Source organism: Elgaria multicarinata, chromosome 5, assembly GCF_023053635.1.
Source record: "Elgaria multicarinata webbii isolate HBS135686 ecotype San Diego chromosome 5, rElgMul1.1.pri, whole genome shotgun sequence".
NCBI classification, from domain to species: Eukaryota; Metazoa; Chordata; class Lepidosauria; order Squamata; family Anguidae; genus Elgaria; species Elgaria multicarinata.
In genome coordinates this window covers 88,296,122-88,308,416 of record NC_086175.1, presented here as the reverse complement: position 1 = coordinate 88,308,416, position 12,295 = coordinate 88,296,122, and the positions used below count along the sequence as shown (strand labels likewise).

At 38.0% G+C, this 12,295-nt stretch overlaps 1 protein-coding gene across 3 annotated transcripts in view; it reads right to left on the bottom strand.

Moving 5' to 3' along the window:
- The window catches only part of CADM2 (cell adhesion molecule 2), a 527,339-nt gene that overhangs the window by 223,625 nt on the left and 291,419 nt on the right, over window positions 1–12,295 (bottom strand). For 2 of the 3 annotated variants that reach the window (XM_063126769.1, XM_063126771.1), the window contains exon 2: window positions 6,141–6,167. The exons of the other annotated variant lie outside the window; for it this stretch is intronic. In XM_063126769.1, coding sequence (XP_062982839.1) covers window positions 6,141–6,167 — 27 coding nt within the window. The remainder of the gene's footprint in view (window positions 1–6,140; window positions 6,168–12,295) is intronic. 3 annotated transcript variants of the gene reach the window in all.

Genomic DNA, 12,295 nt, shown 5'->3' with positions numbered 1-12,295 from the left:
TGCTGGGTCCTGCACAAGTGCAAAGGACCCAGTTATGCTAATACATTGGAGGCAAGGGGATTGTTCCTCACACACCCTTCCTTACTCTGCCCCCTCTGATACACTGGCCCCATTAACGCATTCCATTATGGAATAATGGAATAATGCATTCCATTAACCATTTTGTGGTTAAGCAGCATGGTTTAGCATGTTGTCTGAACGGGGCCAATGATTGTTAATTATAGTAATGCTGGGGCAACATTCTGAGCATGCATGGTCTGAGGCTAACCATCAAGTTTTCAATGGAGGACAAAGAAGAAGAGGATGAATGAGGAAGGAAGCATGGCAGCATGTGCACTGCGCATGATCAAAATAACTTGTAGGGGAGGTGGGCTGGCTGGGAATCAGTCAAAGTCTAGGAAAAGTAGGGGAGTGGTGCCACCTCCACCTCCTCTGAACACACCTTAAGAAAAAAGAAATTATCAATGCTGTTGCTGCTACTACTGCTAAAACAGAGCCCCAACCCCAAGAAAGTATTGGAAGTCCTGGAGAATTTTTTTGTAAACCGCCCAGAGAGCTTTAGCTATAGGGCAGTATATAAATGCAATAAATAAATAAATAAATTTAGTGGAATGGTTCTATTTTTCTTCCCACAAATAAGGTGGAGAATTCTGAGAGAACTTTTGTGCACAGCCCTATCTGAAACTTTCTGAGTGTGCTAGACTCAGCTCCAAGGGTCTTATGAACATAGGAAGCTGATTTATATTAAGTCAGACTATTGGTCCATCCAGCCTAGTATTGTCAACACAGACTGGGCAGCTGCTACTCAGGGTTTCAGGCAAGAATTTTTCCAATTCTACCTGGAGATGCCAAGGATTGTCTGGAAAATTAATCCAGAATGTGTTTCCTTTGGATCACCGCACAAACAGGGCCTGGAAATTTAAAACCTTGCTGCAATGTCTATGACACAAATAAGACCATAGCTGCTTTCCCAAATTTGCCCAGGAATTCTAGGGGCTGTTTTCATTGTTGACAATGAGAAGAATAAAAATCAGAGAATAGATACACATGTTGCATTGAGGAAGTAATCTGATTGCTGAAGGGAAACAGCTTATTTCTGTTTAAACCTTGTTTTTATATCTCAAGACTAACTGAAATACATTTCAACACATATTGCAGCTTCTCAGAACAAAGAACATACTTTAAATATTAGATGCAGCACCTCGGATTTAAACACTGGAACATAATTAAAAATTGTATTATTATATTCTACACTAAGGCAATGAGTCAAGGAGATAGAAATTAGTCACGGTGGTTTAGAATCAGGCATGATGGCTACCACAAAAGCAATCTGCATTGCAGGTAACAGTTGAGTTGCTGCAATTGCAATAAATATAGTATCAGTTCATTATAGCATTGCCATATGATTTGTTTTAATATTTTCCCAAACGTCAGGTTATTATTACTATCACAACAACCAGCATCAAGGATAGGCATGGTTGGGAACCTTCTGAGGCCCCACACCCAGCAGGGGCACTCTGACAAGAACCCTCTATATTTGCCCCTCTTCTTCATGATTGTTTGTTCACCTGCCATCTCGTTCTGGCCTGGCAACAGTGCTGGGAGAAAGAAGTCACTGCCCACTCGCTAACTGGATCTCTCTTAGAAGCAAGCAGTAGCAATGAGGAGAGAGAAAATGAGGGGAAATAGCAGCAGGAGGCAATGGCAGTGAGATGGCAGACTCAGAGGGTGGGGCCCATCAAGGGTGTCTTGCCCAACGGCAGTCAAAACCTGGACTTGGACTGACCATGACAATAATGTATAGCTAAGCAAATGCTTCGACAATAGCTAAGCAAACACTCTGATATTTTCTGAAACAATTGCGAGTTACAATAATGAAATCAAAGTCATGATGGAAAGTCATTCCGAATTCTACATGAACTATGTAGCCAAAGTGGATGATTTTAGCAAGCAGCAATTTAACACTAAGAAGTACAGGCAGCTAAGCTATGGCTTTTCCCTCCACCATCTTCATTATTAAAATAATGGGGACAAGAACACTGTGAATATTGGCACAAGCTGCATATATTAACTAAGGGAAAAGTCGATGGGTAGACACTGACCATTGCTGAAAAGCTGACTAGCAGATCAGCTTTTATTTATTCATTATAAATAATGAATTTATTTATTATTATATTTATTTTATTTATTCAGGCAATAAATTTGAAGACCATTCTGAAGTGGGGGGTGGCATAAGTTGGGAAAAACACTTCCCCACTATTTCTGGCATATTTAGGTTGGATCCAGATTGAGGCCATAGCTAGATGGGGTAATATCCCAGGGATCGCCCCGGGATTGTCCCTGTATGTCCACATGGTCCCTCTCTTTCCCTGGGATATCGCCCTACAGTTGTAGTCCGCTTTTTCCACAGTCTCGGGCTATGCCAAGACCGCGGAACGTGTGGGCAGGCGTCATGGTTTGTCCCAGCTCCTCACAGTTACTCGTGAGGAGCTGGGAACCTCAGGAGCTCTGCGCCCATCAGGGGTGGTGTGGTGGCATGGGACAAAATATTTTAAATAAAAAAACCTAACCTTTTGTGCACGAGCACTCGTGCATTCTTCTCCTTTAAGAAAAAAAATGGTGGGCGTGACGTCTTGTTCCTTAGAGGCTGTCGCACGCCATGTGTAAACAGAGGGGGAGATCTCACAATAACAATATCGCGAGATCCTCACCCCTCTGTCACTCTAGAACCGTAGGTCTAGCTGAGGTCTGAGTTTTACTTAGAATAGATTTGAGTGAGTGACCATGTTTTCTGATGACACGAAATTATTTAGGGTAGTTAATACAAAATAGGACAATGAATATATATGTAATATCTGTGGAAAGCCCTCCTCTTGGAGGCCCGAATGGCGACAACACTGATTGCATTTCCACACCAAGTAAAAACATGGCTTTTTAACAAAGCCTTTGATGGTTAAATTCACTAAGATGGCACATTGTTTTAACTGCTTTTAAATTATATATTTCTTTAACTTGGTTCATGGTTTCATTTGTTTTTAACTGTGCATATTTATTGTTTTATACTGTATGCTGCCCTGAAATCTTAATGATATAGGACGGAATACAAATGTTTTAAATAAATAAAAAATAAATAATTCTCTTTCTGAAGAACTCTTACAAAGAGTATTATCAGCATCACTCTTTAGTGAAGAGCCCCAAAAGGATTTCTCCAAACTGGGGAAATGGCACTAAAACGGCAAATGTGGTTCAATGTAAATGAAAGTAATGTGATGTATATTGAGACCCAAAAAGAAAAAGAAAAGAAAAAAAGAATTGCAAACTTCACATATACAGTATATGCTGTCTGAGCTGGCAGTGAGAGCTCAGGAAAGGAATCTTGGGACTGTAGTGGATATTCAGTGAAAATGTTGATCCATTGTGTGGGTGCTGAGAACAAGGCAAGTTCCATGTTGGAGACAATTAGAAAAAGAATCAAAAACAAAACAGCCAATATCAAAATTCCTTTATATAAATCAATGGTGCAACCACACTTGGAATACTGTACAGTGCTGATTAACACACCAAAGAAATGACATAGAGTTGGAAATGGTTCAGAAAAAGGCAACCAAAACTATCAAGGGACTGGAACAACTCCCTTATGGGGATAGGTTGCAACATTTGGGACTCTTTATCTTAGAAAAAAGTCGAGTAAGGAGGGACATGATGGAGCTGTAAAAAGTTATGCATGCTATGAAAAAAGAAGAAAGTGATTAAAACTAGAACCAGGATTCATCTAATAAAGATGAACGGTGGGAGATGCAGAACGGATAAAAGGGAAGTAATTCTTTACACAGTACATAATGAAACTATGGAGTTTGTAACCACAAAATGTACTTAGTCGCCAGCAATTTAGACAACTTTAAAAAGGAATTATTATTATTATCAAAATATATTGTTCTTCTCCTCACCAGGACCCTCAATCTGATGTGCAATAATAGCCAATAAAATCACTACACAGAAAAACAAACAAACCAGAAAATGCTTTGAAAACCAGCCAAATGCATTCCAAATACCAAAGCCTTGGAGAAACATCATCGCTTTTACTGCCTGTCTAAAATATAATAGGGATGTAGCCAGCCTGACTTCCCTTGGGAAGGAATTCCACAGCTCAGGTACTAAAGAAAAGTCTTGTTTCATACATTTATTGTTACATTCATATACCATTTATCTTTCTCCTTGCAGGGAACCCAAGGTGCAAAGATGATCTTTTTTTTCATTTTATCCTCACAACAACACTTTGAGGTAACTGAGTGGGGACTAGAACCCAGATCTTCCAAGTTCCAGCCCAGCACTTTAACTATTACATCACCGACCTAATGTCTCTTGGTGGTGGGACACATAACAGGGCTTCTGATGAAGATCTCAAACTATGTCTAGGCTCATATTGGGGGAGGTGATCCTTTAGCTTAGACAAATTCATAGAAGTTACAGCTGTCAATGGCTACTAGTGATGATGGTAATTCATCTCAATACCACTTGCTGGGGAACATGAACATTAGGGTGCTATTGTACTCATGTACTTTTTGTGGGCATCTGTGGGAAAAGAATGATGGACTAGATAGGCTGTTAGTATGATCCAGCATGGCTGTTTTTATGTCCTTAATGGGGCTTACATTAATGATGACAGAGTATGAATCCAGTGCTTTTTGTTTGCTCACAAAAATGCCTGTAAAAATACTAGACTAAATTAGTACTAGATCAACCCATGCCACTCGACAGTTTTTTGTATTGACTTTCTTTTTAAAAGGGGGGATCCTTTGACAGGCTATTATTATATCACTATTAGAAGTGAAAGGTTGTAAACGTACATAAGTTCTAGAGGTGAGCAGCTAATGTTTGACTGATAAATTCCAGCTCACACATTCCTTCTCACATTCTCTAATAACTGGACTGAGAAAGAATCTCTCTTTGTCTGGTATCATTTGATTCTTTCTTTCAGCCCCTCAATTTCTTCTTCATCTATGTCCTTTTCCAAGGGGGAAGAAGGGAGATGTGTGCTCCCTGGGCTATTCTCTAAGGCCTCAGGCAGGGGGATTTTTTTTTAAAAAAACAATCCATTTATACTATTTCTTATCTTCCTAAGCTTGCGAAGCTGTGGGTTAAACTTCATCAATCTACACCCCTCATGTAGGATCTCCCATACTTTCTACCCCTGTCTGATGTCACTGGATCTGGACATGGTGCAGGAACATGTCTTCTTAAGCCAGGCAAAAGTGCTGGCATTCTTCATCTCACAACGTTGCCTCAGCTGCACCGCTCTCGCCATCTCTGTGGCTGTCAAGGCAGTTATGGATTCCACTCCCTGATGTTGTGACAATGTGCCACCACTCATTTTTCTCAGGCCACACTATCTACCTGTGCCTTTTCCATGCATGCAAATATCCTTTGTCTTTGTCTCATATTTTCCCTCCCTCATGCCAGCTGCCCAAGCAGACCCTCCCTCTTTCTCACACACAGACATGCTATGTTTTCCCACTCCAGGTAGATACATGCAATGGTTTTGCAATATTATTCCTGGGAATTATGATGTGTACCTGAGTTTCTGGGTTAGGTTCATGCTTTTAAATTTATTTATTTTTTTACTATTTTACTGGCTTTTATTTTCCTCCATTATTATGCACTGTGTCATTTTTATGCAGATGATAACCAGATTTATTTATTTGATTCTTTTTAATAATAAGCATTCGACAAACAGCGCAGCCCTGTATGATTGATGTTAAAAACTGAACAGCTCAGAAACTGCAAGATAATACAAATAAGATAGATACCATGAACTGGGACTCTTTTTGCAATCTAATTATTCCAACTTGGTAGCAAACTCCTACAAACAGAAGAAGGCTCTACATTTTGTGATGGGATTTGTCATTCAAAAATTCACAAGAACCTTGAATTATTTTTAAAGAGAAAAACCCACAGAAAATAATTATACAGCTAATTTCAAAAATGCAGTAAAAACACTAACGTCTTCAGTTTTACAACCAAAGCATGCAAATTCTATAAATATATGCAAATTTATCTAATCTGCATAATTAATTGCAATCACAGCGGGATGTGTACTGCAAAGCCATGCAGTATAATTCAAGAATGAAAGTGGAACTCACCTTTAGCTTTGCTCTTTGTAGCAGCCACTGGGACCAAGGAAAAGATTGCAAGAGGAGAAGAGAACAGATATGAGTTAGTCAGAAGCTCTGACTGAAAATATAGAGAAAGTTTCACTATTGACTCATGGCTAACAAAAGCCAAATTGAAGTATTTGGCCAATTTATGTCAGCTGGCATGATTGTTCCTGACTTACAATCTGCCATGTCAAACAACTTATGTATATTAAATTGCTTGTAGATGCTAAAGTTGCCTGAAAATAGATGAATGATGGCAGCATTTAGCATTAGCGATTGATCATTCTACTAACACAATTTACAAAAATCTAAGAATGTAATAAAATAAATAAATAAATAAATAAAATAAGAATGTGCAAATTCTGTAGCTTATCTACAGAAAAGGTTCCACCTTGAACAAAATTAACTACACATTAAACACAGGTTCCTCTTAATAGAAGTTTTCTTTCCTTCTTCATTTGCATTATTAAGAAAAATAATCAAGTGTATTCTTACTTCATTTATATACAGGCTTATACACATTGGGTAGTTGAAGTGAATGAGATTTAATTAGCACAACTAACTTAAGTATCATTCATTTCAATGGGTTTACTCTAAGTAGGATTCACATGGTAAGTTTTTGAACTTTTGAAAAGACTGTATTTGAACAGGGTTTATGTGACACCGCCTGCCGTTGCTCAAAACATGTTATTAACATCACAGTCTTTAGGGTTACATGGTTCTTTTAATTTACAAAATGTCAAGAAAGAAGACAAACAATCTCCAATTGCATCTCTCACCCCAAGTTTTATACAACCAGGCATACTTGTTATTTGAGCTATTTTGCCCAAGTTGTATATGATCACAGACTTGTTATTTGTCCTGACGCAAAAACAGCACAGTGTGAATGCATGTCAAAACAAAAGGAAGACCCCTAAAGGCCAGACGTAATTGAAATATGAGTCTTTTCGTGGTGATTTATGTCACTGATCTTTTGTTTTAATTCAGCAGCTACCCAAGTTACAGTTGATTTATATTTTTGGAAAGGTAGGACACATGGATAGACATGCAGACCCGTCACACAAAAGGAAAGGAAAGAGAGGGAAAAGAAAATGCTCAGTAGATATTTGAAATTTTCTACTCTAATTCTCACAACTGCACCAAGGGTTCAGAAACCTGTCTCCCACCTTCTATTATTATGTCACTTGGGGTTAATGGGTTATTATTATTATTATTATTTATTTATATAGCACCATCAATGTACATGGTGCTGTACAGAGTAAAACAGTAAATAGCAAGACTCTGCCGCATAGGCTTACAATCTAATAAAATCATAGTAAAACAATAAGGAGGGCAAGAGAATGCAAACAGGCACAGGGTAGGGTAAGCAGGCACAGGGTAGGGTAAAACTAACAGTATAAAGTCTGCACAACATCAAGTTTTAAAAGCTTTAGGAAAAAGAAAAGTTTTTAGTTGAGCTTTAAAAGCTGCGATTGAAGTTGTAGTTCTCAAATGTTCTGGAAGAGCGTTCCAGGCGTAAGGGGCAGCAGAAGAAAATGGACGGAGCCGAGCAAGGGAAGTAGAGGCCCTTGAGCAGGCGAGAAACATGGCATCAGAGGAGCGAAGAGCACGAGCGGGGCAATAGTGTGAGATGAGAGAGGAGAGATAGGAAGGAGCTAGACCGTGAAAAGCTTTGAAGGTTAACAGGAGAAGTTTATATTGGATTCTGGGGGGGAAGTGCTTTCTTTTTTTATTATTTATTTTATTTACAATATTTATATACTGCTCCCCATTCAAATTTCGAAGTGGTGTACAAGATAAAATAAAATAAAAAATAGAATAAAACACTTTAAAATAGATTTTAAAGGAAGCAAAATGTACAGTGAACCGTAGCTGATCATTAAAGAAAGGCTTCCTGGAATAATGATGTTTCTTATAGTTTGGACTAAAGTTGTGCCAGTAATGTATGAAGCTCTGATAAAATGGATCCTATTGATAATGTAATTACTCCCAAATGGAAGCTGGAATGCAATGTTGGTGCGCAACGAGTGGTATGATCAGAATCCTCACTTCACTTGATCACAGCTATATGTTACTGATATGCTCATGGGACATGATATGGGTCAAAAGCTCAGAGAAATAGCTTTTTAGCTGTTTTTATGCTACACCAGTAACATAACACATTACTCCTTTCTTTCATTGCTGCCTACACTTGATGGGAGAAGTGTGTGTCAAAGATATTTTCATCTCAAATATGGACTCAACTGATAGTTACAAGCTTGTTCTTCCCTCTATCCCACACTATAATTAGAGGAATGATTTATGTAAATTCCTACCAAATTATATGTGAACTGGATTACATTAATTGGAATAGATCTAAGCTAGCAACACCAACTAGCAGACCTATGAGTTAGTGGCTTTCCAGGAAAACCCCTACCTACACTACAGTAATCTCCTTTTAAGCCAAAAAAAGAAAGCAGGTAATACAGGTTTGCCTTTGGAGATCTTCCTGCCTCACCTATCCTGAGCTGTAAGGCACAGGGAGGGGGTGAAGTGAAGCAGTCTCCCCACACTTCCAGAGTGTCGTATAAGAAAGGAGCCGGGTTTCCTTGACTCCTGGCTTTGGGCAGTGCTCGCCCATAAAGCCAGGCAAGTGGCCTAAGAAAGGACTCATTGATTAGGTCTTTGAACCCACCCCAAATTATTATTATTATAATAATTATTATAATAATTATTATAATAATTAATAATAATAATAATGGTTGGATTATTTGTTTCCCCCAGGTAATGCTCTGTAAGGTTATTATACTTTCTTATACAATGACAAAAGTTATAATTTATTTAAAGTGGAAAGTGACATTTTGTTCCAGCTATCACAACTGCAGTATCTGACTAAGAAAAGAAAAGAAAAAAATTAGTCTGGAAATAACATCCAGGTAATACTCAGTTACTGTTGACTGCTGATAAGACTTTATGGGAGAGCTTTTAGGGGTATTTTCATAGCAGTTAAAAGAATACTTTTCAGTTTGATTGTAAACTACTGAAAGTGAAATCCTATACATGTCTACTCAGAAGTAAGCCTCATAATAGTATCTTGATTGTGATTTGCAGATACAGGTTCGTATAATGTATGTAATCTTTCAAATTACATTACTTGACATTTCTTTAATATTTCTACCAGTATATCTGACAGTGGCCCAATCCCATCCACAGCAGTAGCACAAAATAGTATCCAGTGTATTGATTCTGATTTACTGTTTTGGTATTTACTGTTTTGTCTGTTTTTGCTACATAAACTGAATTGGAGCATAGGGTTTTGCTCTTGGAACCCAGCATGTGATAATAATGTCTGCCTAATGCCATGTTTGGTGAATTGTGTCATGGCATCATGGGAATGTGTGAGTGTCCATGTTGAAAACAAGATAAAGGTTTGTAAATGCTTGTGTTATAGGACATGGAGACAATATCAGTAATAAAGGACATAGAAAAGAAAGATTTAAAAATATAATTGGAATTAGGCCAGGTTACAAGTCTTATTAGCCAAATTATAATTCTTTGCATATTCAGACTAAATGAACATTAGTGTCATCTGTGCCATATAAATGTCATGTTCAATACTTGCAAATGTTTCAGTTGATGGAATGGTCGAGCTGTAATTCAACTGTCAAAGTTCACAGATCAATCTAATTAGCTGGAAATTGGAATTAAAATCTGTTTTTGCTGTGGAATTTACTGATTTCCATCAGTGCTCCACCCACATGATGTGAAAAGAAGTAGGCTTTTTTTCTGTTAACCATTTAGAATTTTTTTCCCCACCATTAAAATGGCATTAAAAAGACACAGACACCAGAACTTTTATCATTAAAAAGAGTCTCTCAGTCTTAAAAAACTATTGTTTGTGCAATGATCCATTTTTACTGCACCAACATGTTAGGGTATCCTTCACATTTCAGTAGATATATCCCATCATGAAACTGTCATGTTGATATCATAGATATCATAGTCCTGTATTCCCTTTGAACCATTCTGAGCCTTTCTGTATTGCTGGAGGAACCTCTGGTGAGTTGACCCATGCATGATATTCTGCTAGCGAGATCCTCCCCTTTGTCCACACGCGCACACGACATCCCGAGAGGAAGGAGGAATGTCGTGCCTGCCATATTCTTTTTTCTTTTAACAGAGATGAGTGCAATTGTACTCTAACAAAACTGTAAGTAAACAATTAAAAAACAACAACCACTCACTCCCCTCCCACCCCCGATGGGCATGCAGCGCCTAAAGATCTCCGTGCCCCGTGCCTGATTCTCACCTCCTCTTGTCTACATGCGAGGAGGTGGGACGAAGCTACGACAGGCGCCCACACACCTCCCGCAGTCTCAGGATGATCCCAGATATCCAGGGGAAATGAAGGGATCATCCCTCCCTGCTCCCAGGATCCCGTGCGTCATGTAGATGCACAGGGACAATCTAGGGATTATCCCCAGGATAAAGACAGGTGTAGACATGCCCTTACTCTGTGAGTTGACAGTGGGAGATACCTACCTATATGTAATTGCCAATGGTGATGCCTAACTGTGAGTAATTGTTGGAGATTTTCTCCCCCTCCTGGAGAAATTCAGTGAAATTATTCCCCCAAATTCTCTTCCCACAAATAGGGTGGAGAATTTTGAGAGACCACGTGCCCACAGCACTAGTTGCTGGTTCCAGGCACTCTATCCTCCCCATCTGGATTTGGATCCGAGGTCCCTTCTACTAACAACAGGTCATTCACTGTTGTGACCCAATGAAAAATCTCAGAAAATGTTTTGATGGGTTGCCTTTCTACAGTTTACAAAAATTAGATACAGTAAATATATTTATTATTTTAAACATCACTGCAATCTTATTGTATAGTTAACTATAATCTTAGCTATTTGTATGTGGGTGTTTATATATTTTTTCTGCAATCATGCACCTTGAAAGATATAATAAACTCCTACTTTTTAACAAGGTATGGACAAACCCTTCTCCGTGAGCCCCTGCCAAAGGAAGTGAGGCAGGTGGCTACTAGAAGGAGGGCTTTCTCTGCTGTGGAATGAGCTCCCCAGAGAGGTCCGCTTGGTGCCTTCACTGTACTCCTTTCGTCGTCAGCTGAAGATCTTTTTATTCTCTCAGTATTTTAACACTTAATTTTAACTTAAATTTAAATTTTACTGTTCTAATTCCGTATTTTAATCATGTATCAATTTCTGCTGCTTGGTTTTTATCCTGGTTGTGCTTTTTATACTGTATCTTGTATTTGTGTTTTTATACTGTTGGTTGTTTTATTATGGTTTTAACTTTTGTGAACCGTCCAAAGAGCTTCGGCTATTGGGCGGTATAAAAATGTAATAAATAAATAATAAATAAATCTGTTAGTTTTGTTTTCTCCCACCTTCAAATTCTTTAAATCTCAAGTTTTTCTTCCATCTTGTCTATGAAGAGATTTGCAACCTCTGGTAAATTCAAATCAAAAAATGGATCAAACACCATTCTCATCCATCCTTATTTTCAACTTATTTTTATTTATTTTAAAAATCTTATTCATGATAAATTCTGTCTAAAAGTTATGTTTGTTTTATGTGGTGATTAATTATGTGGATATCTCTAAAATGATGTGATGTATTTAGTTGATGATATATTATTATTATTTCATGTGGGATGCAATGAAATATGTGGGTTCAAATAACTACTCAGCAATGGGTCTTGGAAAAAGGCTATTTTGGTCCCTAATTTGATACTTGAATAGCAACAATAGATAATAGTTAACCATCCTGAGTCTCAACAGAAGAGGAGATAATGTGTGTGTGTGTGTGTGTGTGTGTGTGTGTGTTAGTTCTCCCTTTCTTGAAGCTCATGCTCTTATTCATAATTTTTATTATGCTGAGTTCTTACAGCCACTATATTGCATCACTTGTTCAAAGGAGACCACTTGAATTTATTTTACTATTGAGAAAGAGAATAAGAACTTGACATGGATGGAGAGCAATACAAGTCAGAACAAAGGTATCTCTTCCATAAACAAATTCTTTCTACTTTAATATTTAATGCATAAATATTAGTCTTTATTACTAATTCTTCCTATTGCAGCATATGCAAGCCATTACAGAGGTCTGCATGTGTTCTCATGTACACTGAGATTT